Source organism: Calidris pugnax, unplaced genomic scaffold (assembly GCF_001431845.1).
Source record: "Calidris pugnax isolate Ruff unplaced genomic scaffold, ASM143184v1 scaffold84, whole genome shotgun sequence".
In the NCBI taxonomy this organism is placed as follows: Eukaryota; Metazoa; Chordata; class Aves; order Charadriiformes; family Scolopacidae; genus Calidris; species Calidris pugnax.
Window position 1 is genome coordinate 171330 of NW_015090804.1, and position 24195 is coordinate 195524.

The 24195-nt window shown below is 56.5% G+C and overlaps 1 protein-coding gene across 1 annotated transcript in view; it reads left to right on the forward strand.

Annotated features, from left to right (window-relative positions):
* The window catches only part of EFR3B (EFR3 homolog B), a 34583-nt gene extending 10739 nt beyond the window's left edge, over nt 1-23844 (forward strand). The window contains exons 4-23 of the mRNA XM_014937961.1: nt 165-315; nt 5315-5436; nt 8326-8475; nt 9746-9880; nt 10197-10275; nt 11535-11670; nt 12687-12842; nt 14219-14330; nt 16789-16840; nt 17054-17226; nt 17870-17945; nt 18781-18942; nt 19245-19376; nt 19469-19536; nt 20144-20271; nt 20798-20889; nt 21803-21851; nt 22311-22417; nt 22553-22602; nt 23363-23844. Coding sequence (XP_014793447.1) covers nt 165-315; nt 5315-5436; nt 8326-8475; nt 9746-9880; nt 10197-10275; nt 11535-11670; nt 12687-12842; nt 14219-14330; nt 16789-16840; nt 17054-17226; nt 17870-17945; nt 18781-18942; nt 19245-19376; nt 19469-19536; nt 20144-20271; nt 20798-20889; nt 21803-21851; nt 22311-22417; nt 22553-22602; nt 23363-23468 — 2236 coding nt within the window. The 3' untranslated portion in view covers nt 23469-23844. The remainder of the gene's footprint in view (nt 1-164; nt 316-5314; nt 5437-8325; nt 8476-9745; nt 9881-10196; nt 10276-11534; nt 11671-12686; nt 12843-14218; nt 14331-16788; nt 16841-17053; nt 17227-17869; nt 17946-18780; nt 18943-19244; nt 19377-19468; nt 19537-20143; nt 20272-20797; nt 20890-21802; nt 21852-22310; nt 22418-22552; nt 22603-23362) is intronic.
* Nucleotides 23845-24195: the final 351 nt, after the last annotated feature.

The window sequence follows — 24195 nt, forward strand, 5'->3', positions numbered from 1 at the left end:
CTGTGGGGAAGAACTTGTTTGGTGGGAGGGTGGTGAGAGCCTGGCCCAGGTTGCCCCGAGAAGCTGTGGCTGCCCCCTGGGAGAGGGGAGGAGGAGGAGAAGGGATGTCCATGTGTCCATGATGCTGCTGCAGGGGATTTACCCTGGTCCCTGCCTGCTCCCAGGTACGTCTGTATCGCCATGGAGGCCCTGGACCAGCTCCTCATGGCCTGCCACTGCCAGAGCATCAACCTCTTTGTGGAGAGCTTCCTGAAGATGGTGGCAAAGCTGCTGGAGTCGGAGAAGCCCAACCTGCAGATCCTGGGGACCAACTCGGTGAGTAGGCATGCAGGGGGAGGTGGCTGCACCTTGTCCTTGGCTCGCCCTTGTCCTTGGCTTTCCACCCTGCCTGTCACCCCCACCTCTCTGCACAGTGCCAGGGCAGGGAACCTTGTTGGGAAAGGATGGGGAGGGTTTATGGTGCCCCATCTCACATGTCCTGCCATGTGTGAGGTTTCTGAGACCCCGTCTGTGCTGCTCATGTGCTTTCTGCTGCTTGATGTCCATGACCAGTCACAGAATCACATGGGGTTGGAAGGGATCTCTGGAGATCATCTCCTCCAACCCCCTGCCAGAGCAGGTCCACCCAGAGCAGGTCCCACAGGAAGGTGTCCAGGTGGGGTTTGAATGTCTCCAGAGAAGGAGACTCCACCACCTCTCTGGGCAGCCTCTGCCAGGGCTCTGCCACCCTCACAGTGAAGTTCCTCCTCATGTTTAGGTGGAACTTCTTATATTCAAGTTTGTTCCCATTTCCTCTTGTCCTGTCTACTGGGCACCACTGGGAAAAGCCTGGCCCCATCCTCCTGACACCCACCCTTGAAGTACATATAGGTGTTGATCATATCTCCCCTCAGTCTTCTCTTCTCCAGACTAAAAAGCCCCAAGTCCCTCAGCCTTTCTGGTGGTCTCTGGTCTCTGTTCAGAGGTGCAGGTCTCTGATATCTCTGCCCTCTCTTGAATTCAGCTTTACCGGCAGGGGCCCGAGGACACGGGGGCTGTCAGCGGTTTCAGACAATAGACTAACTGAGGAGATGATCCCCATGGATTTTGGGAGCTCTTTGTGCTCAGAAAAGGGCTGGCTTAAAGCGAGCTGCTGCTTGCACTCGATGGCTTAGGGGGACTGGGGATGTGTCAGTCACAGACAGTGAATGAGGGGAATGGAGAAGCGTGGAGGAACAGAGGTGATGTTCTCCTGGCATCCAAACTGCTGGTCCTGCCTGGCAGCCAGCAGCCACTTGTGTACGGCCTTTCTGCTGGTTTTTACTGGGAGCACTGGGTGTACCTGAAACCAGAGCTTGTGAGGGCTATGCCAGCGGACATAGCTGGAGGGTAGGAAGGCTCTGCAGAGGGGTCTGGACAGGCTGGATGGATGGGCTGAGGCCAGTGGTGTGAGGTCCAACAAGGCCAAGTGCCAGGTCCTTCACTTGGGTCACACCAACCCCATGGATGCTCCAGGCTCAGGCAGAGTGGCTGGAGCTGCCCCGTGGAAAAGGACCTCGAGGGCTGTGTCCAGTTCTGGGCCCCTCAAGACAGAAGGAGCTTGAGGTGCTGGAGCGTGTCCAGAGAAGGGCAATGGAGCTGGTGAGGGGTCTGGAGACCAAGTCTTGTGAGGAGCATGTGAGGAAGCTGGGGGTGTTCAGCCTGGAGAAAAGGAGGCTGAGGGGAGACCTTCTCACTCTCTACAACTCCCTGAAAGGAGGGTGTAGCCGGGGGGGGGTCGGTCTCTTCTCCTGAGGAACAGGCGATGGGACAAGAGGAAATGGCCTCAGGTTGCACCAGGGGAGGTTTAGGATGGAGATTGGGAGAAAATTTCTTCATGGAAGGGTTATGAAGCCTTGGCAGAGGCTGCCCAGGGCAGTGGTGGAGCCCCCATCCCTGGAGGGATTTCAAAGCCGGGCAGACGTGGTGCTGAGGGACATGGGTCAGTGGTGGGTTTGTCAGTGTTGGGTTGATGGTTGGACTCGATGATCTGAGAGGTCCCTTCCAACCTGGACAATTCTATGATTCAGCAAACTGCTCCCCAGCACAGACATCCTTGAGTGGGAGGCGTTGGGTCAAGGCAAGAGTGACCTTTGTGGAGCAAACCCCCCTGTTCTCAGGCACCCATGGGGAGCAGAGGTGGTCCTCAACCACGGAAAAGTGTTTCCTTAGTGCTGTCACTGCGCTCAGGAATCATTAGCGGGTGTTTTAACGAGGAGTCTGGATCAGGAACGATGCTTTAGTGATGCTTTTTTATGGCTCCTCAAGCGTGACGGCGTTCAGAGGGCAAATGGCACGGCAAACTCGTGGGCTTTTATAGAAAAGTGAGTAATGATAATGAGACACTTCTTCCTATATCTGCTAATGAGGAATGCGCCGCAGGCTCGTGCTTAATTAGAGGGTGCTGTCTCAAGCAATCTTCACAATAAAGGAGCTGATGGCGAAGGCGGGAGGAGGTTGTTTATAGAAACCTGCTCCAAGTGAGTCATCCTCGGCAGCGGCGTGAAAGGAAGAAATCTTGCCTGGAACACATCCCCCTCCTCGCCCGGAGCTGAGGTGTCACACTGCAGGGGGGTCCTGCTCCTGGGGGACCAGCCACCAGCCTGGCTGGAGGTGGCAGGGAAAATCCAGCATCCCCTCCTCGCTGTAACCCCATCCCCTAATCCCCCGGGGTTGAACATATGGAGCTGCAGCTTAAATCCACTGTGGCTTCTCATCCTTGTTAGGAGGCTGCTGGGCAACCTCCTCCCTTTGGGGAGGAACTGTCTAATTTCCAGCTCCATGTCATTCCCAATTTTATTTTTCCTCGAACCAACATCGATCTTTCGTTTAAACAGCTCTTCCCCCGCCTTGAAGTTCCTCTTCGAATGCATTTGTGTCTGCTGTATTTATAGGTGGCAGTGTTATCCCTTCCCAGCTGTTCACAGACTGATACGGAGTTGGAAGGGACCTCTGGAGATCATCTTCTCCAACCCCCTGCCAGAGCAGGGCCACCCAGAGCAGGTCCCACAGGAACGTGTCCAGGCAGGGTTTGAATGTCTCCAGAGAAGGAGACTCCACCACCTCCCTGGGCAGCCTCTGCCAGGGCTCTGCCACCCTCAAAGTCAAGAATTTCCTCCTCATCTTGAGATGGAACTTCTTATATTCAAGTTTGTGCCCATTTCCTCTTGTCCTGTCCCTGGGCACCACTGGAAAAAGCCTGGCCCCATCCTCCTGACACCCACCCTTGAAGTATTTATGGGTGTTGATCAGATCCCCCCTCAGTTCTTCTCTTCTTGAGACTAAAAGACCCAAGTCCCTCAGCCTCTCCTCATAAAAGAGATGCTCTGGGGCCTCATTGTCTTCGTCGCCTCTGCTGTCCCCTCTCCAGCAGTTCCCTGATCCTTCTGGAACTGGGGAGCCCAGAGAAGAGGGGCAAATCCCCCCCCGACCCTGCTGGCCACGCTGCTGGGGATGCAGCCCAGGGGGCGGGGGACTTGCTGGGCTGCCAGCCCACGTTGCCATCCCATGGCCAGCTTTCATCCTCAAAGCCCCCCACAAGCCCTTCTGGGCAGGGCTGTTCCCCATCTCTCCATCCCCAGCCTGGGCAGGGACCAGGGGTTGCCACCACCCAGGGGCAGGACCCTGCACTTGACCTTGTAGAACCTCATGAGGATCACACAGACCCACTTCTCCAGCCTGTCCAGGTCCCTCTGGATGGCATGCCATCCCTCAAATGTGTCACCATACCACTCAGCTTGGTGGTATCTGCAAACTTTCTGAGAGTGCCCTTGATCCCACTATGTCATTGAGGAAGATACTGGAAAATACTGGTTCCAGTACACCCCTTGAGGGGCACCACTCCTCAGTGATCTCCATCAGGACATCAGTGATCTCCATCGCGACATCAGTGATCTCCATCAGGACATTGAGCCGTGTTGCTGGTGTGGCTGGGTGGGCTGACAGTCCCTTCTTGGCCACGGGATGGTTGGGATGGCATCCCTGGAGCTGCCACAGGGAGCCCTGGTACCGCTCCTCACTCTGCCCATGCCCTCGCCTCCGCTCGCTTGTGGAGATACCATGAGCTTAAAAAAAAAAACCACCCCACTTTGTGCTTTGTCTGGAACAGAGGTTCCTTATGTAACAGCCCTGCATTTTTCTGGTGAGTAAGAGGAGTTTTATCAGTTGGAACCGGTCCCTGCTCTCTGGGAACAATCCCTGGTGGGGCTGAGCCGGCTCCTTCGCTTGCCCATCAATGATCTCCAATGGGACATTGAGCTGTGTTGCTCACATGGCTGGGTGGGCTGACAGTCCCTTCTTGGCCACGGGATGGTTGGGACAACTCTCCTGGAGCTGCCACAGGGAGCCCCGGTACCCCTCCTCACTCTGCCCGTGCCCTCGCCTCCGCTCGCTTGTGGAGATACCGTGAGCTTAAAAAAAAAACCCACCCCACTTTGTGCTTTGTCTGGAACAGAGGTTCCTTATGTAACAGCCCTGCATTTTTCTGGTGAGTAAGAGGAGTTTTATCAGTTGGAACCGGTCCCTGCTCTCTGGGAACAATCCCTGGTGGGGCTGAGCCGGCTCCTTCGCTTGCGCAGAGCCAGCCCTTGCAGCTGAGGGTATTAATAGCCTGGCACAGCGGGTGCTAATGATAGAACCATGGGATGGTTTGGGTGGGAAGGGACCTTCAAGTTCATCCAGTGCCACCCCCTGCCCTGGGCAGGGACACCTCCCACCACACCAGGTTGCTCCAAGCCCCCTCCAACCTGCCCTTGAACCCCTCCAGGGATGGGGCAGCCACAGCTTCTCGGGCCAACCTGGGCCAGGCTCTCACCACCCTCCCACCAAACAAGTTCTTCCCCACAGCTCAGCTCCATCTGAGCTCCATGGATGAGCTCCCCTGCAGCAGCATTTGGGAACTGTTGACTGGGTTTTGTGCCATCTGGGAGGATGGGAAGGAGCTGGGGACAATTTGATTTCCTCTCATTAGTGTGTGCTGTATATTAAGGGTCCCTAATTCAAAGCCTCGTTACACCTCTCAATGCCTTTTACAAGCACTACTGGGGTTCGAGGTGAGGTTTGCAGTATCCTCAGCCAGGTCTGGGTGCTGCTGGAGCTTGGTGGGACAATATGATGGCACATTCCTGCTGGAGAACCCTGTGTCCTGGGCCACCTGCTTTGTCACCCCGAGCCCACGCCAAGCTGCTGTAGTGAAGAGCCCCGAGTTACGCTGCTGAAGCCCACAAACGTTTGCTGGTTTGGGGAGGGGTGGAGAATATTGTTGTTCTCATGCCCTCTTTCTTCTCCCCCCACCCAGTTCGTGAAGTTCGCCAACATCGAGGAGGACACCCCCTCTTACCACCGCAGCTACGACTTCTTCGTCTCCCGCTTCAGCGAGATGTGCCACTCCAGCCACGATGACCTGGACATCAGGACCAAGTGAGTGCCACCAGCAGAGTGTCCCCAGCCCTGCTGGCCCCATGGGTACTCCCCTCTGCCCCCCAACCTCCACCTTTCCTGGAGAAGCCCCTGCTTTTGGGGACGGGTTGGATGGAGGCTGCAGGGACCGATTGCTTTGGCTGTGATGGAGATGCACAGTGACTCCCCAGAGATGGGTGCATTCGGGATGCTCTTCTTTACACTCCCTTAGTTTCCAAGCTTTAAACCTTCCTGGTTTATTTGGGAGGATGAAACAGGAGCCAAGAAACCACAGTGGAGCCCATGTCCAGCCACGGTTTGTGTTTGCTGTCCTGAAAGCAGGACAGATGTCCTCACTGTGACCACAGCTGATGTCAGAATAAGGGACAAATGTGCCCTTGGGCTTCCGACTTCTTTTCTTTGGGCAAAATGTGAGCAGGTAAAACCTGCAGTCACAGGGTGACCTTGGTGCATCTCCAGGCTTTAGCCTGGAGACAAGGAGGCTGAGGGGAGACCTTCTCACTCTCTCCAACTCCCTGAAAGGAGGGTGTAGCCAGGAGGCGTTGGTCTCTTCTCCCAAGGAACAGGCGATGGGACAAGAGGAAACGGCCTCAAGTTGCCCCAGGGGAGGTTTAGGATGGAGATTGGGAAGAATTTCTTCATGGAAGGGGATGTGAAGCCTTGGCAGAGGCTGCCCAGGGCAGTGGTGGAGTCCCCATCCCTGGAGGGATTTCAAAGCCGGGCAGACGTGGTGCTGAGGGACATGGGTCAGTGGTGGGTTTGTCAGTGTTGGGCTGATGGTCGGGCTTGATGATCTGAGAGGTCCCTTCCAACCTGGACAATTCTATGATTCCTCAGCGGCATGGAAACCATCCCCAGAGGTGTCCATCGCTGTGGAGAGCCCTCTTGGCTGCCCTGGAAAGGCACGTTGATTCTATGATTTAAGTGTTTCTCCCCTTTGCTCCAGGGCCACGTCCTGCAGAGAGCTGGAGCTCAGGGCAGGGGGCAAGGAGTGATCCTGACCCCCAAGGGAAGGATGATGATGAGGGGAAGAGACCCCCAGGTCTGAGCAGCACGAACGTTCACTCAAACAATTGCCTCCTGCCATAACTGGTCTGTTATTTTCCACCTTTAAAGGTGGTTTCATCTCTCTGGACGGCGTAGAGGACTGACTTGCTTTGCTGTGATGGGAAACGTGCCCCGGAGGGGATTAATTACAGCTAAAGCAGACAGATTAATGTTGTTTACAGCTGCCAGGGCCAGGGCTGTCGGTGGAGGGTTTAAAACAGCCTTGTGAGGCACCAGTAGCAGCCGTGGCTCCTGCTGGGGAGCTGGGGGCAGGAGGCCACCGCTGCCAGGGACAGGTTTGAAGCAGAGCCCAGATGTCAGGGCAGCCTTTTGGGCACATCCTCTTGGTGCTCTTCCCAGAACTGCTCTACCAGGGACTGGTTTTTCCTTGCAGAGGGTTGAGGTTCTCCACTCCTGGTGGAGATGTGGCTCTAAGGTCCAGGCTTCCCTCCCTTTAACGCCGCAGACTCACAGGGTTGGGGTGGGTGGTTTTTTTTTTTCCCCCTTAAGGAAATAATGCAGAAGGCTCATTATTTTCAACTTGACCCTCAGGGCAGCGGTCACGCTGGCTAAATTGCGTCGGAGGCTGGAAGAGAGAGGTTCTGCAGCTCCTGTAATTAACAAGGAGTGCTCTGCTTTGGTGGGCCCTTGGTGCTGCTCAGAGCTCCTTCCTCAAGGCTTGCGTCTCAGTCTGGTTATTGCCTTGATTAGATCTGCAAAATGTGTCAGGGAGACCTCAGAGCAGGTTATTTAATGCCTTTATTTCTGCAGATAAGCACTTGCTGTTTTTCTCGGGCATGACATCTCCTAAAAGACAGGCTGAGAGAGTTGGGGGGGGGCAGCCTGGAGAAGAGAAGGCTCCGGGGAGACCTTGGAGCCCCTGCCAGTCCCTCAAGAAGGGGGGCTCCAGGAAAGCTGGGGAGGGACTCTGGCTGAGGGAGGGGAGCCCTAGGAGGAGGGGGAAGGGTTGGACCCTGCAAGAGGGGAGATGGAGCTGAGCTGTGGGGAAGAACTTGTTTGGTGGGAGGGTGGTGAGAGCCTGGCCCAGGTTGCCCCGAGAAGCTGTGGCTGCCCCATCCCTGGAGGGGTTGAAGGGCAGGTTGGAGGGGGCTTGGAGCAACCTGGTGTGGTGGGAGGTGTCCCTGCCCAGGGCAGGGGGTGGCATTGGATGATCTTGAAGGTCCCTTCCCACCCAAACCATTCCATGATTAGCGATGGGCATTGAGGAGCTGGTTTCAGACCTGGGAATCCTGCTGCCTAGGGACATTTTTATTGATGACTTTATTAACCAGAGCAGAATCAGGATCTTTACACCCAGAAAGGACACAAGTGTCAAAAAGCCCCTTGGATTCCCTGGCACCCAGCATCCCCGTGGGTACAGCTGGGTTCTGCAGCTGCTGGGGACAGAGGAGATGGGGAAAACCCTCCGTGCATCTCATGGCAGGAGAACGGAGACTTCTCAGGTCCAAACCCAATCCTTCAGAAAGCCCAGCTCGTGGTGCCACCTCTCCATCCCAGGCAGTGGAGATGTGTGGCTGCTGCTTCCCCTGGGGGCCTCCCAGGAAAAATGATGGATGGGACCCGGCTGCTGCTGCCAGGATGATTTTTAGCTGGTTCAGAGCCTTTTCCCTCTGGCATCTGTCAGGCTGAGGGAAGCCACCTCCCTCGGGGACACTGGGATGTGCCAGACCTGGGGCTGGGGCATCACCTGCACAGACTCCCTCCAGCGGTGCAGAAATCAGTGTCTTCCCTCCAACTTCTTGCACCGTTTTGCAAGAAATAAGTGTAAAATAACGTATGTTATGTGGATACATAGCATTTTGGTGTCAATTTATCCCCCAGGATCCGCATGTCTGGCATTAAAGGCCTGCAAGGGGTGGTGAGGAAGACGGTGAATGACGAGCTCCAGGCCAACATCTGGGACCCACAGCACATGGACAAAATCGTGCCCTCCCTGCTCTTCAACCTGCAGCACGTGGAGGAGACCGAGAGGTGGGTTCTCGCCGCCGCTGTGACCCACCAGTGGCCTTGGGGCTGCTTTTTTGGCCGGAGGGAAACCCTCTGAAGGATGATGCTGCAGGTGGCAGGAGCTCTGCTTGAAGGTTATTGCTCCCTTGGAGGACGCAGGACACCATGATTCCTGGGGAGGGAAAGAGCTCTCAGCACCATCCCTGCAGTGAAATCACACTGTTTGTGAGCTCTGAGCTGCCTGGTCAGTGGGCTGACCTCTTGGGGGGGGGGTGTGTGTGGAAAATTCCTGCATTAAATGCCACCAGAGCAGTTATTTTAAAGCAGGAGGCAGGAGGCACCTGAGGAAGGGAAATAGGATTTTGCTCCCCGTCCCTCCGTTCTTCCAGCGTCACCCCCACCCCCTGCAGGCTGCCTGCTTGCCACCAGCTGGGGGTTTGGTGGGGGGTTGCTGAGCTGAGAAGTGTGGATTGGAGAAGAGGGGATGGATTCCTCCCAGGGATTCTCCTTTTGAAGGTTAAGAGAGATGTATCAGCCCCGGGAAGCTGGCTTCTGGCCAGATAGATGCCTTTTCCCTTTTTCCTTGTAAACTGAAGCACCAAGGTGATAAAAGCCTTTCGTGGTGCTTGCGTGATGCCAGACGAGCCCCAGTGTGGGAGAAGGGGATGGATCTCCCCTGGGGTGTGCGTGTTGAGGGTGACTTGTGCCAGGCTCTGACTGCTTTGCTTTTTGGACCCCCAGGGAGGCTGTGTCCACCCTGGGAGGACATCATGTCGCGTGTCTTCACCCATAAGATCCCTCCTCCTGCCCTGGGCAGGGACACCTCCCACCACACCAGGTTGCTCCAAGCCCCCTCCAACCTGCCCTTGAACCCCTCCAGGGATGGGGCAGCCACAGCTTCTCGGGCCAACCTGGGCCAGGCTCTCACCACCCTCCCACCAAACAAGTTCTTCCCCACAGCTCAGCTCCATCTCCCTTCTTGCAGTGTCCAACCCTTCCCCCTCCTCCCGTGGCTCCCCTCCCTCATCCAGAGTCCCTCCCCAGCTTTCCTGGAGCCCCCCTTCTTTAGGGACTGGATCCAGCAGCACTTTCTCCCTGGGTTCTGCTGGGATGGAGCTGCCCTCTCCCACCTGGCAGGGTGACATTTGGTGGCCATGGGGCTGTGTGAGGAGTAGCCCAGGACCCTTGGGCGGGCAGATGCCATGACCCCCTTTGTCCTCCAAGCCTCCCTAGTGGGGTTCTGTGCCTCTTCTCCCCCCATCACCGCCCTCATCACCCTCCTCTGCTTTGGCAGCCGCTCCCCCTCCCCACTCCAAGCCACGGAGAAGGAGAAGGAGAGTCCCACGGAGCTGGCGGAGCGGTGCCTGCGGGAGCTGCTGGGCCGAGCGGCCTACGGCAACATCAAGAACGCCATCAAACCCGTCCTCATGTAAGTCACTCCCCCCCCTCCATGGGTTTTTTTGGCACGGGGGAGCGGGATGCTGTGGCTCCCCTGGGCATGGTGCTGGGGGTGGGGGCTGGATTCCAGGCTGAGCTCTCATTTCTGGATGTGATGAGGGAGGTGGGGTGGGATAGGTACCGGTTGCTGGGAAACGTCACCCCGGAGAGGGCTTTTTGTCCCTGCCCTCCCCTGGAGTGTTTGCCCTCCTGCTGTTCCTGGCCATCCTCGGAGCTGCTGGGAACCCCCCGCAGGATTTGGGGGGGACCAGCACTGACTTTGCTCTCCCTTTCCATCTCCTCCCCAGCCACCTGGATAACCACTCACTCTGGGAGCCCAAGATCTTTGCCACCTGCTGCTTCAGGATCATCATGTACTCCATCCAGGTGGGGACTCCGGGCTGGTGACACCTTTTTGGGGACACAACCGTGTGTGTTTGGGAATGCTGGTGGCTGCCTCCATGGCTGGGCTGAGTCAGAGCCACCACCACCGCATCCCGGTGCTGCCAACACCAAGAGCTCACCCATGAGCTTGGGCCACCCAAACGTGTCCCAAAGGAGCTGGGGATGGGGCAGGGTTGTGGGGGACCTGTGGGTGTGCTGGTGGCTGCGTGCCAGCCCTGCCTGTCCTGGAATGCCACTCCTGGAGCTGATGTCTCAGCCCCCGGGGAGCCATTCCCTCCCTTCTCAGCGGAAAGAGAAGCCCCCCCTGAATCCCATGGGCTGCCAAAGGCTCCCAGGAAAGCGGTTGGGCTCCGATGGAAAAGCTGCCTCTTTCCAGATCCCTGGAAATTAACCCAATCCCTGAAGAAAAAAAAAAAAAAAAAAAAAAAAAAAAAAAAGAGGGGCTTTCTGGGGTAAAACATTCCCCAGGAAAAGAAGACATGGCAGCCCAGCATCCCTGTCCGTAGACATGGGGATGCTTGGATGGAGACCCTGCCAGGCCCTTCCCTTCTCTCTGGGAACCATGGAAATGCAGTTTAGATAAACCCCAAAGTGATGGGGAAAGGTCCATCCTCTGTTTTTTTGGGTTTTTTTCCCCCATGTGGGTCTTAATGCGTGATGCCTTCTCACCTTGCTCCCCGCTCTGGGGGGGCTGCCCCACATCTGCTGCCCCACCGCACCCCCTTGGCAATATTCTTCTCCTTTGGACTCGGCTCTGCTTGGAGAAGTCTTACAGAAAAAGGGATTGCCTCCCCCTGCTCTCCTGTCTGGCTTTTAATCCCGTAAACTGCCTAAAGCCCTTTTACAGCACTACTAGATTGGATGAAATCCTGTTAGTGCCTGTTGGGGGTGTAAGGTCACGGTAACTCAGCAGGACCCTTTTGAAGTACAGACGTGTTTGGGAAACCCTGGCAAAAATCAAATCCTTCCCACCCGACATCCCTGGGATTAATTGTCCCAGTTTCCTTAGATCCATACAGCTCTTTAGATCATTTTTCCCCCGTGCAAACTGCTCTGTGCTCTTGCTCAGTCGTGTAAAACAGGTTTCCTCCAGGTTCCTCCTCTCATTTTGCATCCAGAGATGTGTTGGAAAGAGGTGGGCAGGGATGCGCGGGCAGGATTTGTCCCCGGTGGCCACGTGGGTCACAGAAATGGGCCATCACCTTGTGCTCCTCGGGCTGATGCTCATGTTCTCCTTCCAGCCGCAGCATTCCCATCTGGTGATCCAGCAGCTCCTGGGGCACCTGGATGCCAACAGCAAGAGCGCGGCCACCGTGCGTGCGGGCATCGTGGAGGTCCTCTCGGAGGCGGCGGTGATCGCAGCCTCCGGATCTGTTGGTAAGTGGGTAAATTCCTCCTCTCCATCCATCTCTTCACCCATTCATTGCGGTGGGAGCGGTGAGGAGGTGTCAGAGGTTTGGGCTGGGCTTTGGTTGGGCTGGAGCATCCAGCATGGAGCATCCAGGGGTGCTCGGGATCTGTTGGGTGCCATTTTGGTGCTCCCAAGAGCAACACCCAAGTGGAGTGACCTAAACCCAGAGAGCTGAATGCTCTGCCTGCCTGTGCCATGGCAGGGAATTCAGGCTGTGAATGGAATCATAGAATTATCCAGGTTGGAAGGGACCTTTAAGTTCGTTGAGTCCAACCATCAACCCAACATTGACAAAAACCCCCACTGACCCATGTCCCTCAGCACCACGTCTGCCCGGCTTTTCAATCCCTCCAGGGATGGGGACTCCACCACTGCCCTGGGCAGCCTCTGCCAAGGCTTCACAACCCTTTCCATGGAGAAATTCTTCCCGATCTCCATCCTAAACCTCCCCTGGAGCAACCTGAGGCCGTTTCCTCTTGTCCCATGGCCTGTTCCTTGGGAGAAGAGACCGACCCCCCCTGGCTACACCCTCCTTTCAGGGAGTTGTAGAGAGCCAGAAGGTCTCCCCTCAGCCTCCTTTTCTCCAAGCTGAACACCCCCAGCTCCCTCAGCCTCTCCTCACAAGACTTGTGCTCTAAATATAGAACCATAGAACCGTTTTGGTTGGAAGGCACCTTTCAGATCATCGAGTCCATCCATCAACCCAACACTGCCAAAACCATGTCCCTCAGCACCATGTCCGCTTATTTGATGGTGCTCCTAGAAGGACATTTCTCTCCTGTCTTGACTGGAGGAGCTGGCGGGGGTTAAAATTCACCACGTGTCTGGCCAAGCTGGTTTTCAACCCAGTCACGGGGTGGTGGGAGGTAGAAACCACACTGTCCTTTGGGGAGGGGAGAAACTCCAGCCTCCATCTCCGTGGGGATGACCGCTGCTCTCCTCAGGGGCTGCTCCACCATCTCTCCCTTTCTTGCCCCCCCAGGCCCCACGGTGCTGGAGGTGTTTAACACCCTCCTGAGGCAGCTGCGCCTCAGCATCGACTACGCGCTGACGGGCAGCTACGACGGCGGCGGCGGCACCAAGATCATCAAGGAGCACGAGGAGAGGATGTTCCAGGAGGCCGTCATCAAAACCATAGGTGGGGCCTCCCCGCGGTGTTACGGTTTGAAGAACTCACAATGATTTACTGTTGTTTTCACCATTGATTTCTCACTCAATGACCCCTCGCCACCTGGGAAGGGCTAGATGATTAACATTAACGACACAAAACCCCCAATATCGATCCCAATACTGATATAAAACACCCAAGGATTATACTCGGCCCATCAAAGGAAGATGAGCCCTCCCATCGGGGGACAACCAATGTGGGACACTGTGGCTTTGGGAGGAAGAGAAGGGCTTGGGGGTCTGGCACAGGGGAAGGAGGCCTCAGGGTGGCTGCCATCAAGGGAGAGAGAAAGTGAGAACTCCTCAGCAAACTTTCTAATTTACATTGAGTATGATGAGAAATCCTTAGCAAACTTTCTAATTTACATTGAGTATGATGTTGATGGTATGAAATACCCCTGTTGGCAGCTTGGGACAAGTGCCCAGGTCTCGCTCCTCCTTATCCCCGCACCTGGGGAGCTCGAAAACACCAAGACCTTGAAAGCTGCACACCAGGGCTGGCTGTACAGTAAATATTTTCACCAACTCAGACACTGGATTCTTCTAAACATGCAGTTTTCCCAAGCATCCGAAGAGACCTTATGTAAAAGTAGAATTACTGGAAGAGAAATGAATCCTGTGTGGTTCAGACCAGGATGGTGTGGGTGACCTCCTGGGCAGTGGGTTTGTGCCTGGTGCCTCTGCAGGATTATCCAGGGTGAAAAGTCACCTTCATCTACAAGCAGTGATGGGAAATGGGATTTATCCACCGCAGCCGTGGTGGTGGGTTATCAGCAGGTGGCATCACAACCCCAGCCATCTGTGAGAGGCAGAGACCTCTTCCTCCCCGGACAGGAGACACTGGGGAAGGGAAGGAGAGGTGGGAAAGAAGGGAGACATCAGCCTCCTGTGGCTGCTGGGGATAGAATCATAGGATCACAGAATGGTTTGGGTGGGAAGGGACCTTAAAGATCATCTGATTCCACCCCCTGCCCTGGGCAGGGACACCTCCCACCAGACCAGGCTGCTCCAAGCCCCCTCCAACCTGCCCTTCAACCCCTCCAGGGATGGGGCAGCCACAGCTTCTCGGGGCAACCTGGGCCAGGCTCTCACCACCCTCCCACCAAACAAGTTCTTCCCCACAGCTCAGCTCCATCTCCCCTCTTGCAGTGTCCAACCCTTCCCCCTCCTCCTGGGGCTCCCCTCCCTCATCCAGAGTCCCTCCCCAGCTTTCCTGGAGCCCAGGTGGGCCTTGACCTATTCCATCCTGGTTATGGGGTTCTGGCAGGCAGACAGACCCCCACAGCACTGTGTCCTTTTTGGGGGGCTGCACCTCACACACTGCCACCAACGCTCTTGTCCCCACAGGGTCCTTTGCCAGCACTCTGCCCACCTACCAGCAGTCTGAGGTGATGGTCTTCATCATGAACAAGGTGCCGCTGCCGTCCTCGCAGCAGCCCATCGAGGCTGGCAAAGCTGGGTGAGAACAGATGCCTTCCTCCCTCCTCTTCCTCCCCCCTGCCCTCCTCTCCCTGCCGATGTCCCCTGTGCGGGGTGAATGAGGGGGGGCTGGAAGGGCTGGGGAGCTCCCGTTCCCACCTTGAGGTGACCTTTGGGGACCAAAGTGGGACGTGGGGGCTTTGTCAGAAAGGCTGAGCATCGAGAGCTTCCACCAAAGGGAAGCCGAGCAGCGTGTGATTCTTATTTAAAATTCTTTGCTGCTGTGAATTTGGTGACAACGTGACGTGCGCCTCGAAATACCGGGGCGTCGAGGAGGGGAAAAGGTGTTTCCAGGCAGCGGTGCTGCAGTGGGACCCTGCATTTCTGAAAATAACACTTGGAGGAAGGGGGAGCAACTTCAGCTGTCCCAGGGCTGTGAGGTGGCCACTGGCGAGCCAGGGTTGCCCATGGCTTTTGAGAGTCACAGAATGACATGGTGTTGGAAGGGACCTCTGGAGATCATCTTCTCCAACCCCCTGCCAGAGCAGGTCCACCCAGAGCAGGTCCCACAGGAACGTGTCCAGGTGGGGTTTGAATGTCTCCAGAGAAGGAGACTCCACCACCTCTCTAGGCAGCCTCTGCCAGGGCTCTGCCACCCTCAAAGTGCAGAAGTTCCTCCTCATGTTTAGGTGGAACTTCTTATGTTCCAGTTTGTGCTCATTTTCTCTTGTCCTGTCCCTGGGCACCACTGAGAAAAGACTGACCCCATCCTCCTGACACCCACCCTTGAAGTATTTATAGGTGTTGATCAGATCCCCCCTCAATCTTTCCTTCTCCAGACTAAAAAGACCCAAGTCCCTCAGCATTTTCTCATAAGGGAGATGCTCCAGGCACCTCATCGTCTTTGTAGCCCTCTGCTGTCCCCTCTCCAGCAGTTCCCTGTCCTTCTGGAACTGGGGAGCCCAGAACTGGTCCCAGTGCTCCAGATGGGGCCTCCCCAGGGCAGAGCAGAGGGGCAGGATGACCTCCCTCCCCCTGCTGGTCACGCTCTTCTTGATGCCCCCCAGGATGCCATTGGCCTTCTTGGCCCCAAGGGCACGTTGCTGGCTCATGGGCATCCTGTTGTCCACCAGGACTCCCAGGTCTTTCTCCTCAGAGCTGCTCTCCAGCAGGTCCCCCCCAACGTGTCCTGCTGGTTGAAGCTGTACAGCTGAGAAGCTGGTGTGTGGCTTCCTCCCCCCTCCGAGCTGCTGCCGAGCTTTTATTAGCACGGGTGGGGGAAGAGAAGGAAAGGGGGGGAAAACACCCAAACAACATAATTGCCTCAGAAGTGTGGGAGCAGCCCGTGAGAGCTATTTGGAGCCGGGGTATCGGCGCTGAAACGTGTAGGTAAAAGGAGCAAACAGATTTCCACTATATTTATCTCCCTATATTTATTTCCACGCTATATTTATCTCCTGAGCGCGGTCAGGCTCTTCCCACTTGTCTCTGGTGGGAGGGGAGGCTTTGCTGGCTGGTGGGAGCCACCACGCTCTGCTTCTTGCTCGTAGGGGGGTGATTCCCAACGCTGGCAGTCAATCCCAGTTCCCACACTGGGGGACACACTGGGAGCCCCTTGGCCAGGGCAGCTTTCCTCACCCCAGGGGTAGAATCAGGCTCGTAGCCCCAGGATGGCATCACTTCTCCTTGCTAGGGTGGTTGTCCAGGGCTGTTTGTCTCTGCTTCCCCCAGCAGAGTGTTTTTTATCTCATCTGATGCTTCTGGAGGGATGGTGCTTGCTCTGGGGGGTGTAGGTGACCCTCAGGAGTTTGTGGAGGAGCCTGTGGTTTGGCTGCTGTAGCTCAGTCCCTGGGCAGAGGAAGGCAGCGTGTCCTGAGTGATGGGACAGCCTGGAAATCCCTGTGTCCCCTTCCAGGGCTAGGAAAGATTATGTTCAGACAGTAGAGAATTCAAAATTCCCTCTTTTTGACATAAAAACCTCTCTCACGTCGCTGAAGTGGAAGGGTGGTTCATGGTGGCTTTGCAAGAAGCGAGGCTTGAGCAAGGAGCAGGGGTATCTCCGTGGACAGGAGGGCGTGGGGCTTCATCCCATCAATTTTCAGCTGCTTGAAAGTGAGGAACCTGCTCAGAGCTGGTGCCTGGTGGCCCTCAAGAGTTGCTGTTGGGATGGGCACGTCCAGAGGTTGGTTCCTGCCTGGAAGCGTGAGTGCTGCCTTGCTCCTGGATACTTAAAATATTAATTATTCCTTCAGCAGCCTTTTTACTGGCTGTGCCTGTGGCAGGATGGATGCTTAAAATATTCATTATTCCTTCAGCAGCCTTTTTACTGGCTGTTAAATCCGGAGCTCGTTTGCTGGGGACCTTTACAGCACAGCTCTTTGGGGTGGTGGCTCCTGGTCCTGCCCTTTCTGAGGCTTTTCCATCCTTTGGGTACGGAAGGAGAGTTGTCTTGTTTTCACTTGGATTTTTACCATTTCGTTTCCTCTTCTCCCTGACAGGGAGAACCGGAATCGGCTGACACAGATCATGCTCCTCAAGTCCCTTCTCCAGGTATGAACGTGTCACCATCCCTGCAGGAGGATCCAACCCCCACAAGACCCATGGAGTTCCCAGCTGCTGGTGTGACCCTCTCCCCTGGGGTGGTTTGGGAAGACCTCAAGCTGTCCTTAGTCTTCTCTGCTTGCATCCCCTCTTTCTTGATGTGTTTTAACCCTCTCCAAGTGGCACTGGCACATTGTCTCCATTTTTCTTCAACGCTTGCAGGTCTCTGTGGGCTTCCAGTGCAGTAACATGCTCACGGCGCTTCCCAGCGCCTTCCTGGACAGGCTGCTCTCTGCAGCCCTCATGGAGGATGCTGAGATCCGCCTCTTCGTCCTCGAGATCCTCATCAGCTTCATCGATCGCCACGGGAACCGGCAGAAGTTCTCCCCCATCAGGTACGTCCCCAGCAAGGGCTGGGACCTGCAGAGGAGGTTGGGAGCCCTGGCAGGGTTGCTGATAAATCTGGGACCAGATTTTGGGGTGGTTTAATGCTGCAGATCAATGGTCTGCCAAGAGCTGGGTGGATGGGAGGTCTCTGAGAGGCTGTGCCCAGAGGGACATGAGAACGTGCTGCTGAATGTCACCGTGGTGGTCAGGAGGTGGTCCCAGGAGGATGTGCAGGAGCAATAACCTCCTTGAGCGGGTTCATCCACTCCATTGTATCCCCACGGATAGACCTACTGGTCACTGGTGTTGTCCATGCTGTGGTGTTACCTTGGAAGAAGGTGGCTCTAATCCCAGGTGGACACATCTCCATGGGGTTTGCTGTGGTCCTGCTCATCCTCTTTGCTCGCACACTCCTTTGACACCTTGCCTTTGTGTCCCTGAGCACCAGTGCTGTGGAATTGTGTAGTGATTTGGCTCAGCACTCGAATATCTGAATTGCTGAGATGGGTTTTAAAAGCCACCTTTAGTTTCTCCCCATCTCGGTTCCTCCCAGACGGCTCATTCCTGGCCAGCAGCTCTGTAGCTGTGAGAAAATTGTGCCTCCTCCCTCCGGTGTCTGAGTTGTCCCTTCCCCTTGGCCTTTCCTTGCAGCACCGTCAGCGACATCTCCATCCTGAAGCTGAAAGTGGAGAAATGCTCACGCCAGGATACTGTCTTCATGAAGAAGGTAGTGCTCAGGCTCTGGGTTCAAGCTGCCCTTGTGCAGACCGGTGGGAGGACCGTGCCTCTGTTTCCCCAAGCCACGCTGGGTTGTGGAGCACCACGATGCCTCTAAACCCGGGGATGTCCCTGAGAAAAGCTGGTGGGATTCAATCTCCATCGGTGCTCCATGTGTGGTGCTTTCTAGACTCCTAAATCTACCATTTCCCCCAAGGAATGAGTACCCCGGGATGTGCTGACCTCCCAAAAGCTACTTATCAAGTAGTTTTCCAAGTTGCCTGATTTTTATTTATTTTTATTTCCCCCCGCTACCTCCTTAAAAAGCTTCCAGGGGGGTGCAGACTCCTCTGGAGCCAACTTTGAGGCCAAGACGGGATGAGTTTGTCAGGTTGCACCCAACGGGGAGCAGCCGTGCAGCCCCCAGAGGTGTCACAGAGCTGATGTTCCCCGTGCCCTGCTCTGTCCCATGCCTTGCTCTCAAAGCCATGTGTCTCCACGTTTTATTTTCCTCCTGTGGTCTGAGCTGTGATTTGCTTTGGCAACGGAGTCATCCTTTCCTTGGGCTCGGTGGTGTGAGCGCTGGTTGCCAGCCCTGGGCTCTGCTCTTGGACCTCTTGGTGCTTCTTCCCCATCAAGGTCCAGCATCCAATGGTGAAACACCACCTGAGAGTCCCACCTCCCTCTCCCTAGGGCTTCTTTTTTGGTTGCTTGGTGGCTGGAGGAGCTCTGCTCCCTCTCACGTGGATGGAGCCCCCTTTGCTGGGTCCCTGCTGCTTTTCTTTCTCTGCGTTGGTGGCAGTGCTGCTCGCAGGAGGTGACCCCATCCCTCCGTGTCCCCACAGCATGGCCAGCAGCTCTACCGGCACATCTACCTGATATGCAAGGAGGAGAGCAACGTGCAGGCTCACTACGAGGCGCTCTACAGCATGCTGATGCTCATCAGCATTGAGCTGGCTAACGAGGAGGTCATGGTGGACCTCATCCGCCTGGTGCTGGCAGTGCAGGTAGGTAGGGGGGGAGCTGGGGATCCTCAGCGCCGTGGGGTGGACGGACTGGGATGCGATGGGATGGGAAGGGGGTTGTTTTGGAGTTGGGGTCTTTGAGGAAGTGGGATGGAAGTGCCTCACCTTCTCTGAGGTTCTCCTACCATGGTGGGATCAGACCAACGATGCTCAGTCACCTTGGCAGCCTCTGCCAAGCTCCAAAAAGCTGGGGTGTTTGTGGGGCAGGTCATGCCATGAGGTGGATGGGGACCACATGAGGACCTTGTCCATCCTTGTCTCACGGGGCTGTGTCTCTGCTGCAGGAGATCGCCCAGATCAACGAGGATAACTTGACGGCGTACAACCGCTGCGCCCTCTTCGCCCTCGGTGCAGCTTACCTGAACCTCATCAGCCAGCTCACCACCGTGCCAACCTTCTGCCAGCACATCCACGAGGTGCGAGGGAGGGTCTGGGGATGGGGCTGCCATCAGCTCTCCCGGCCACCCATGGTGGGGTTTGAGCCTGGCTCCTTGCTTGTCTTCTGCAGGTCATCCAGATGCGGCAGAAGGAAGCTCCTTACCTGCTCCCTGAAGATGTCTTTGTGGAGAACCCCAGGTGAGAGCCTGGAAAATCCCCTCTTTTCCATTACCTGCTCCTCAGGGATTGGCATCCATAAGACCGTGGGCAGTAATGGGTTTATCAGCCCTTCATGTGCCTGTGTTTGTCCCCAGTCCCACCTGGGGATGGCGCAGTGGGAAGGGCATCAAGTGGTCTTCGACCTGTTTAGAACCTGAGGAGGGTCCCATGCAGCCAGGGAAGGGGGTGGCCACCACAGCTTGGGCTCACAGCCAGCCAAATGTGGGGATCAGCTCCACTGGCTGATCCATCACCTTCTCTGGCAGCAGGATGGCTGTAGGTCTGGTGTGTCACCCTGCTGTTCTGCTGTGCCACTAGCTTGAGGATGCCCATCTTCTGCTGAGCAGGTCCCATCTTTGCTAGTCCCGTCCTTGCTAGCCCAATCTTGGCACTCTTGGTGGTCACATTCGGTGGAGACGCTGCCCCCATTGAGCACCACTGCTCTCTGGAGACATTCCCTAGGTCAGGCTGGTCCTTCCTGAGCTCCTCCGTAGCCTCCATGGTGGCTTGAGAGCTCTTCTAGGGCATAGTTCCCCGGGCAGGGGAGATGCTGCCACCTCCGTTGGTTCTTCTCTAACCTCCATAGGTTGAGCAAGAGTCTTGATCGCCTCGGCCCGGAGGTCTTCTTCTGGCAGAGCAAGATCAGTGAGGTGCTGGGTGGCAGTGGCTACAACTCGGACCGGCTCAGCACGCCCTACATCCCCCAGCTGACAGGTAGGCAGCACCCTGGGGCGTCCTGGAGAACTGGGAGGGCAGGAAACCAGTCCCTTGCTCTGCAGTTATTGGGGGAGTGTGAAGTTGGGGGAGTGTGACATTTAGATGTGGTACTGAGGGATATGGTGTAGGGGAGGACTTTGTAGAGTAGGGTAGATGGTTGGACTCGATGATCCCAAGGGTCCCTTCCAACCTCAATGATTCTATGATTCTTTGTCTTCCCCCTGGGCCTGGTGGTTTTCTGCCCCGCTCTAGAGGGGTAGCTTTGGGGAAACTGAGGCATGAAGCAGTGAACTGGAATCTTCCTGGAGTTCCCACATGCATGGATGGATGGATGGAAGGAGCCATGAAGGCCACTGGGCTTGGCTCGGTCCTCAGTTCTGCTGGTTTGGATGAATTTGAGTTGATGGCTTAGAGGGACTGCTACCCCGGGGATGGGACATGAGGCTGTTTTTCCCCCTGTGCTCACCCTACTGTCCCCGAGGTGGCTGCAATTAGCCCTTCTGCCCTTTCTCCTCCTCCCCAGATGAAGATCGCTTGTCCAAGAGGAAGAGCATTGGTGAGACCATTTCCCTTCAGGTCGAGGTGGAGTCAAGGAACAGTCCTGAGCGAGAGCAGGTACCGTGCTCCGGGTGCTGCCGGGTCCCAGTCCACAAGGGGTGTGTGGTGGGTTGACCCTGGGTGGACACCAGGCTGGTTGACCCCTCCTCAGCTGGACGGGGGAGAGGAAACTCAACAAAAGGCTCATGGGTCAAGATAAGGACAGGGAGGTCACTCTCCAATTGCCATCACGGGGAAACCAGAGTTAACTCAGGGACAATAATTTAATTTATTGCCAATGAAATCAGAGGAGGGTAATGAGAAATAGAAACTACATCTTAAAACACCTTCCCCCCACCCCTCCCTTCTTCCTGGAATTGACTCTGCTCCCCATTTCTCTCCCTCGGCCCCCCAAGCGGTGCAGGGGGACAGGGAATGGGGGTGGTGGTCGGGATTGACTCTGCTCCCATTTCTCTCCCTTGTCCCCTGAGCAGTGCAGGGCGACAGGGAATGGGGGTGGTGGTCAGTTCACCACACCTTGTCTCTGCTGCTCCTTCCTCCTCAGGAGAGGAGTCCTCACGCTCTTCCTCTGCTTGAGCGTAGAGTCCCTCCCATGGGAGATAGTCCTCCATGAGCTTCTCCAATGTGAGTCCTTCCCAGGGGCCGCAGTTCTTCATGGACTGCTCCAGTGTGGGTCCTCCATGGGCTGCAGGTGGATATCTGCTCCACCGTGGACCTCCATGGTCTACAGGGGGATATCTGCTCCACTTTTGGGGAGATTTAAGACCTGACTAGTCCAGCCTGAAAAAAAAAAACACACCAAAACATTTAAAAAGTGCTGTTTGCCAGGACAGATATCCATGATCTTTAAGGAGAAACTGTGTTTGGGTGCAGGAATGCAGCCCAGGACACTGGTTTGGGGGTTGTTGTGACCCCAGGAGGGTGTCCTGTGCTGTGCGTTGAGCCTCATCTGCTTTTCCCCTCCCTTCAGAGAGCACCAGCAGAAGAGATCACGTACGAGACGCTGAAGAAGGCGATAGGTAAGTGATGGAGAGGTGTGGATGTATGGGTGCTGTCACCACGGGTGGGTACGTCCCCAGCCATGGGACAGAATCACAGAATCTTCTAGGTTGGAAGGGACCTTAAAGATCATCTTGTCCAACCATCAACCTAACTTTGACAAAAACAGACACCCACACAACAAACAAAAAGCAACATCATCACTAAACCATACCTCCCAGCACTACATCAACCTGTCTTTTGAACACCTCCAGGGATGGTGCCTCAACCACCTCCCTGGACCATTGCACCCAGGTCATGGGGCATCTCTGCTTGGCCCTGGGGGTGTCCCTGGGGGGGGCTGGTCCCAAAGCCAGAGACTGGAGACCCTTCTCTTGGCTTTCTAGCGATGCCCAGGTCCACCCTGTCCTCTGGGGAGGTGGGGGATGTGGCAGGGGGTGGTCTCTGAGCAGCTGAGAACCGTGTCCCCTCTGCTTCAGTAGACAGCGTCGCCGTGGAGGAGCAGGAGCGGGAACGGAGGCGGCAAGTGGTGGAGAAATTCCAGAAAGCCCCGTTCGAGGAGATCGCTGCCCACTGCGGGGCCCGGGTGAGTTGGGACTGGGACACCCTAAATCCCCGCGTCCCCTTCTGCTGGGGAAGAGGGGTCTTTGGGGTGACAGAGGGGACAAGCCTTGCTGGGAGCGGCCTCTGGCTGATAACAGTCTCTGTCTCTGTCCTACAGGCCACGCTGCTGCAGAGCAAGCTCAACCAGATCTTCGAGATCACCATACGGTGAGTTGGGGTCACGGCAAGCGTGGGGTGGCCACCAGGCCAGTGCTGGCCCCTTGTGTCCCCCATCAAGGAGGTTTCACGTGCTGGGGATGGGGTCTTAGTGATGATGGAGGGGACAAGTGCTGCTGGGAGCAACCTTTGGTTTGCCCATGTTGCCCTCTGCTGTGGTGGCACTGGGAGATGTGTGAGAGGGCAGGAATGTGACAGCCTCCAGCTCTGGGGCAGGAGAGACATGGAGATGTTGGAGCGGGGCCAGAGGAGGCCCCGGAGATGCTGGGAGGGCTGGAGCCCCTCTGCTGGGAGGGGGGGCTGAGAGAGTTGGGGGGGTTCAGCCTGGAGAAGAGAAGGCTCCGGGGAGACCTTGGAGCCCCTTCCAGTCCCTCAAGAAGGGGGGCTCCAGGAGAGCTGGGGAGGGACTCTGGCTGAGGGAGGGGAGCCCTAGGAGGAGGGGGAAGGGTTGGACCCTGCAAGAGGGGAGATGGAGCTGAGCTGTGGGGAAGAACTTGTTTGGTGGGAGGGTGGTGAGAGCCTGGCCCAGGTTGGCCCGAGAAGCTGTGGCTGCCCCATCCCTGGAGGGGTTGAAGGGCAGGTTGGAGGGGGCTTGGAGCAACCTGGTGTGGTGGGAGGTGTCCCTGCCCAGGGCAGGGCCTGGAATCAGATGCTCCTTTAAAGTCCCTTCCCCCCCAAACCACTCTGTGATTCTATGATTTTCTCACCAAACCTCTCCATAACCCACCCCCTTCCATCTCTTGTGTTTCAGGCCACCACCGAGTCCCTCCGGCACCATCACGGCCGCCTATGGCCAGCCCCAAAACCACTCCATCCCGGTGTACGAGATGAAGTTCCCGGACCTGTGTGTCTACTGAAAGTGGTGGTGGCCAGGCAGAGCCACCACTGTGCAGCTCGCACCAACGGACCCCTCGGGGAGAGACGGTGGACCTTCTGGGGAGCACATCCTCGTGCTGGACGGGTGGGGACACGGACACTGAGGCCACCCCAAGATTCGTTGGTGCCATCAAACCCGTCTCCCGTACTTTATTTTGTGACTTTCTGCCTCCGTGGCCACGGATGGTGGTGCCAGGAGGCTCCGGGGGACGCGGGGGGAGTTGCTGTGACCTCCCTCTCCTGTTTCTTAGATGTTTCTTGGAGAGGGGAGAGGAGAGACGCTCCGACAAGAGCTCCTTGGGCATGTACATCTTCCCAGCATAAAACAACCCCCTTCCCTGGGGGAATCCCTCCCCACCTTGTCTGTTGGCCACGGCGGGAGCCCCCGGGAAGGGGCAGGGGTGAAGCTGGGGGGGTGTAAAAGGCAGGAGGGGAGGGGGTCTGGGGCTGGATCCTGGGGCTGCAGAGGAACCCAAGCCTGCCCGAGCTGGTGCTGGAGAGGGTATGGTGCCCCCTCCATCTCCCAGCCTGGGAGCCTTCATCTTCCCATTGCCCCATCATCGTGTGACCAGCTCCCACGGGCTCTTCACGGTGTCTTCATGAAGGGTTTGCCCAGTGCAGCACCAGGGTGGGCATCGTCCCATCCCAGTGGGGGGGCACACAGCAGCCTGGCTGGTTCCAGGTCACTGGAAAACAGGGTTTGTCTGA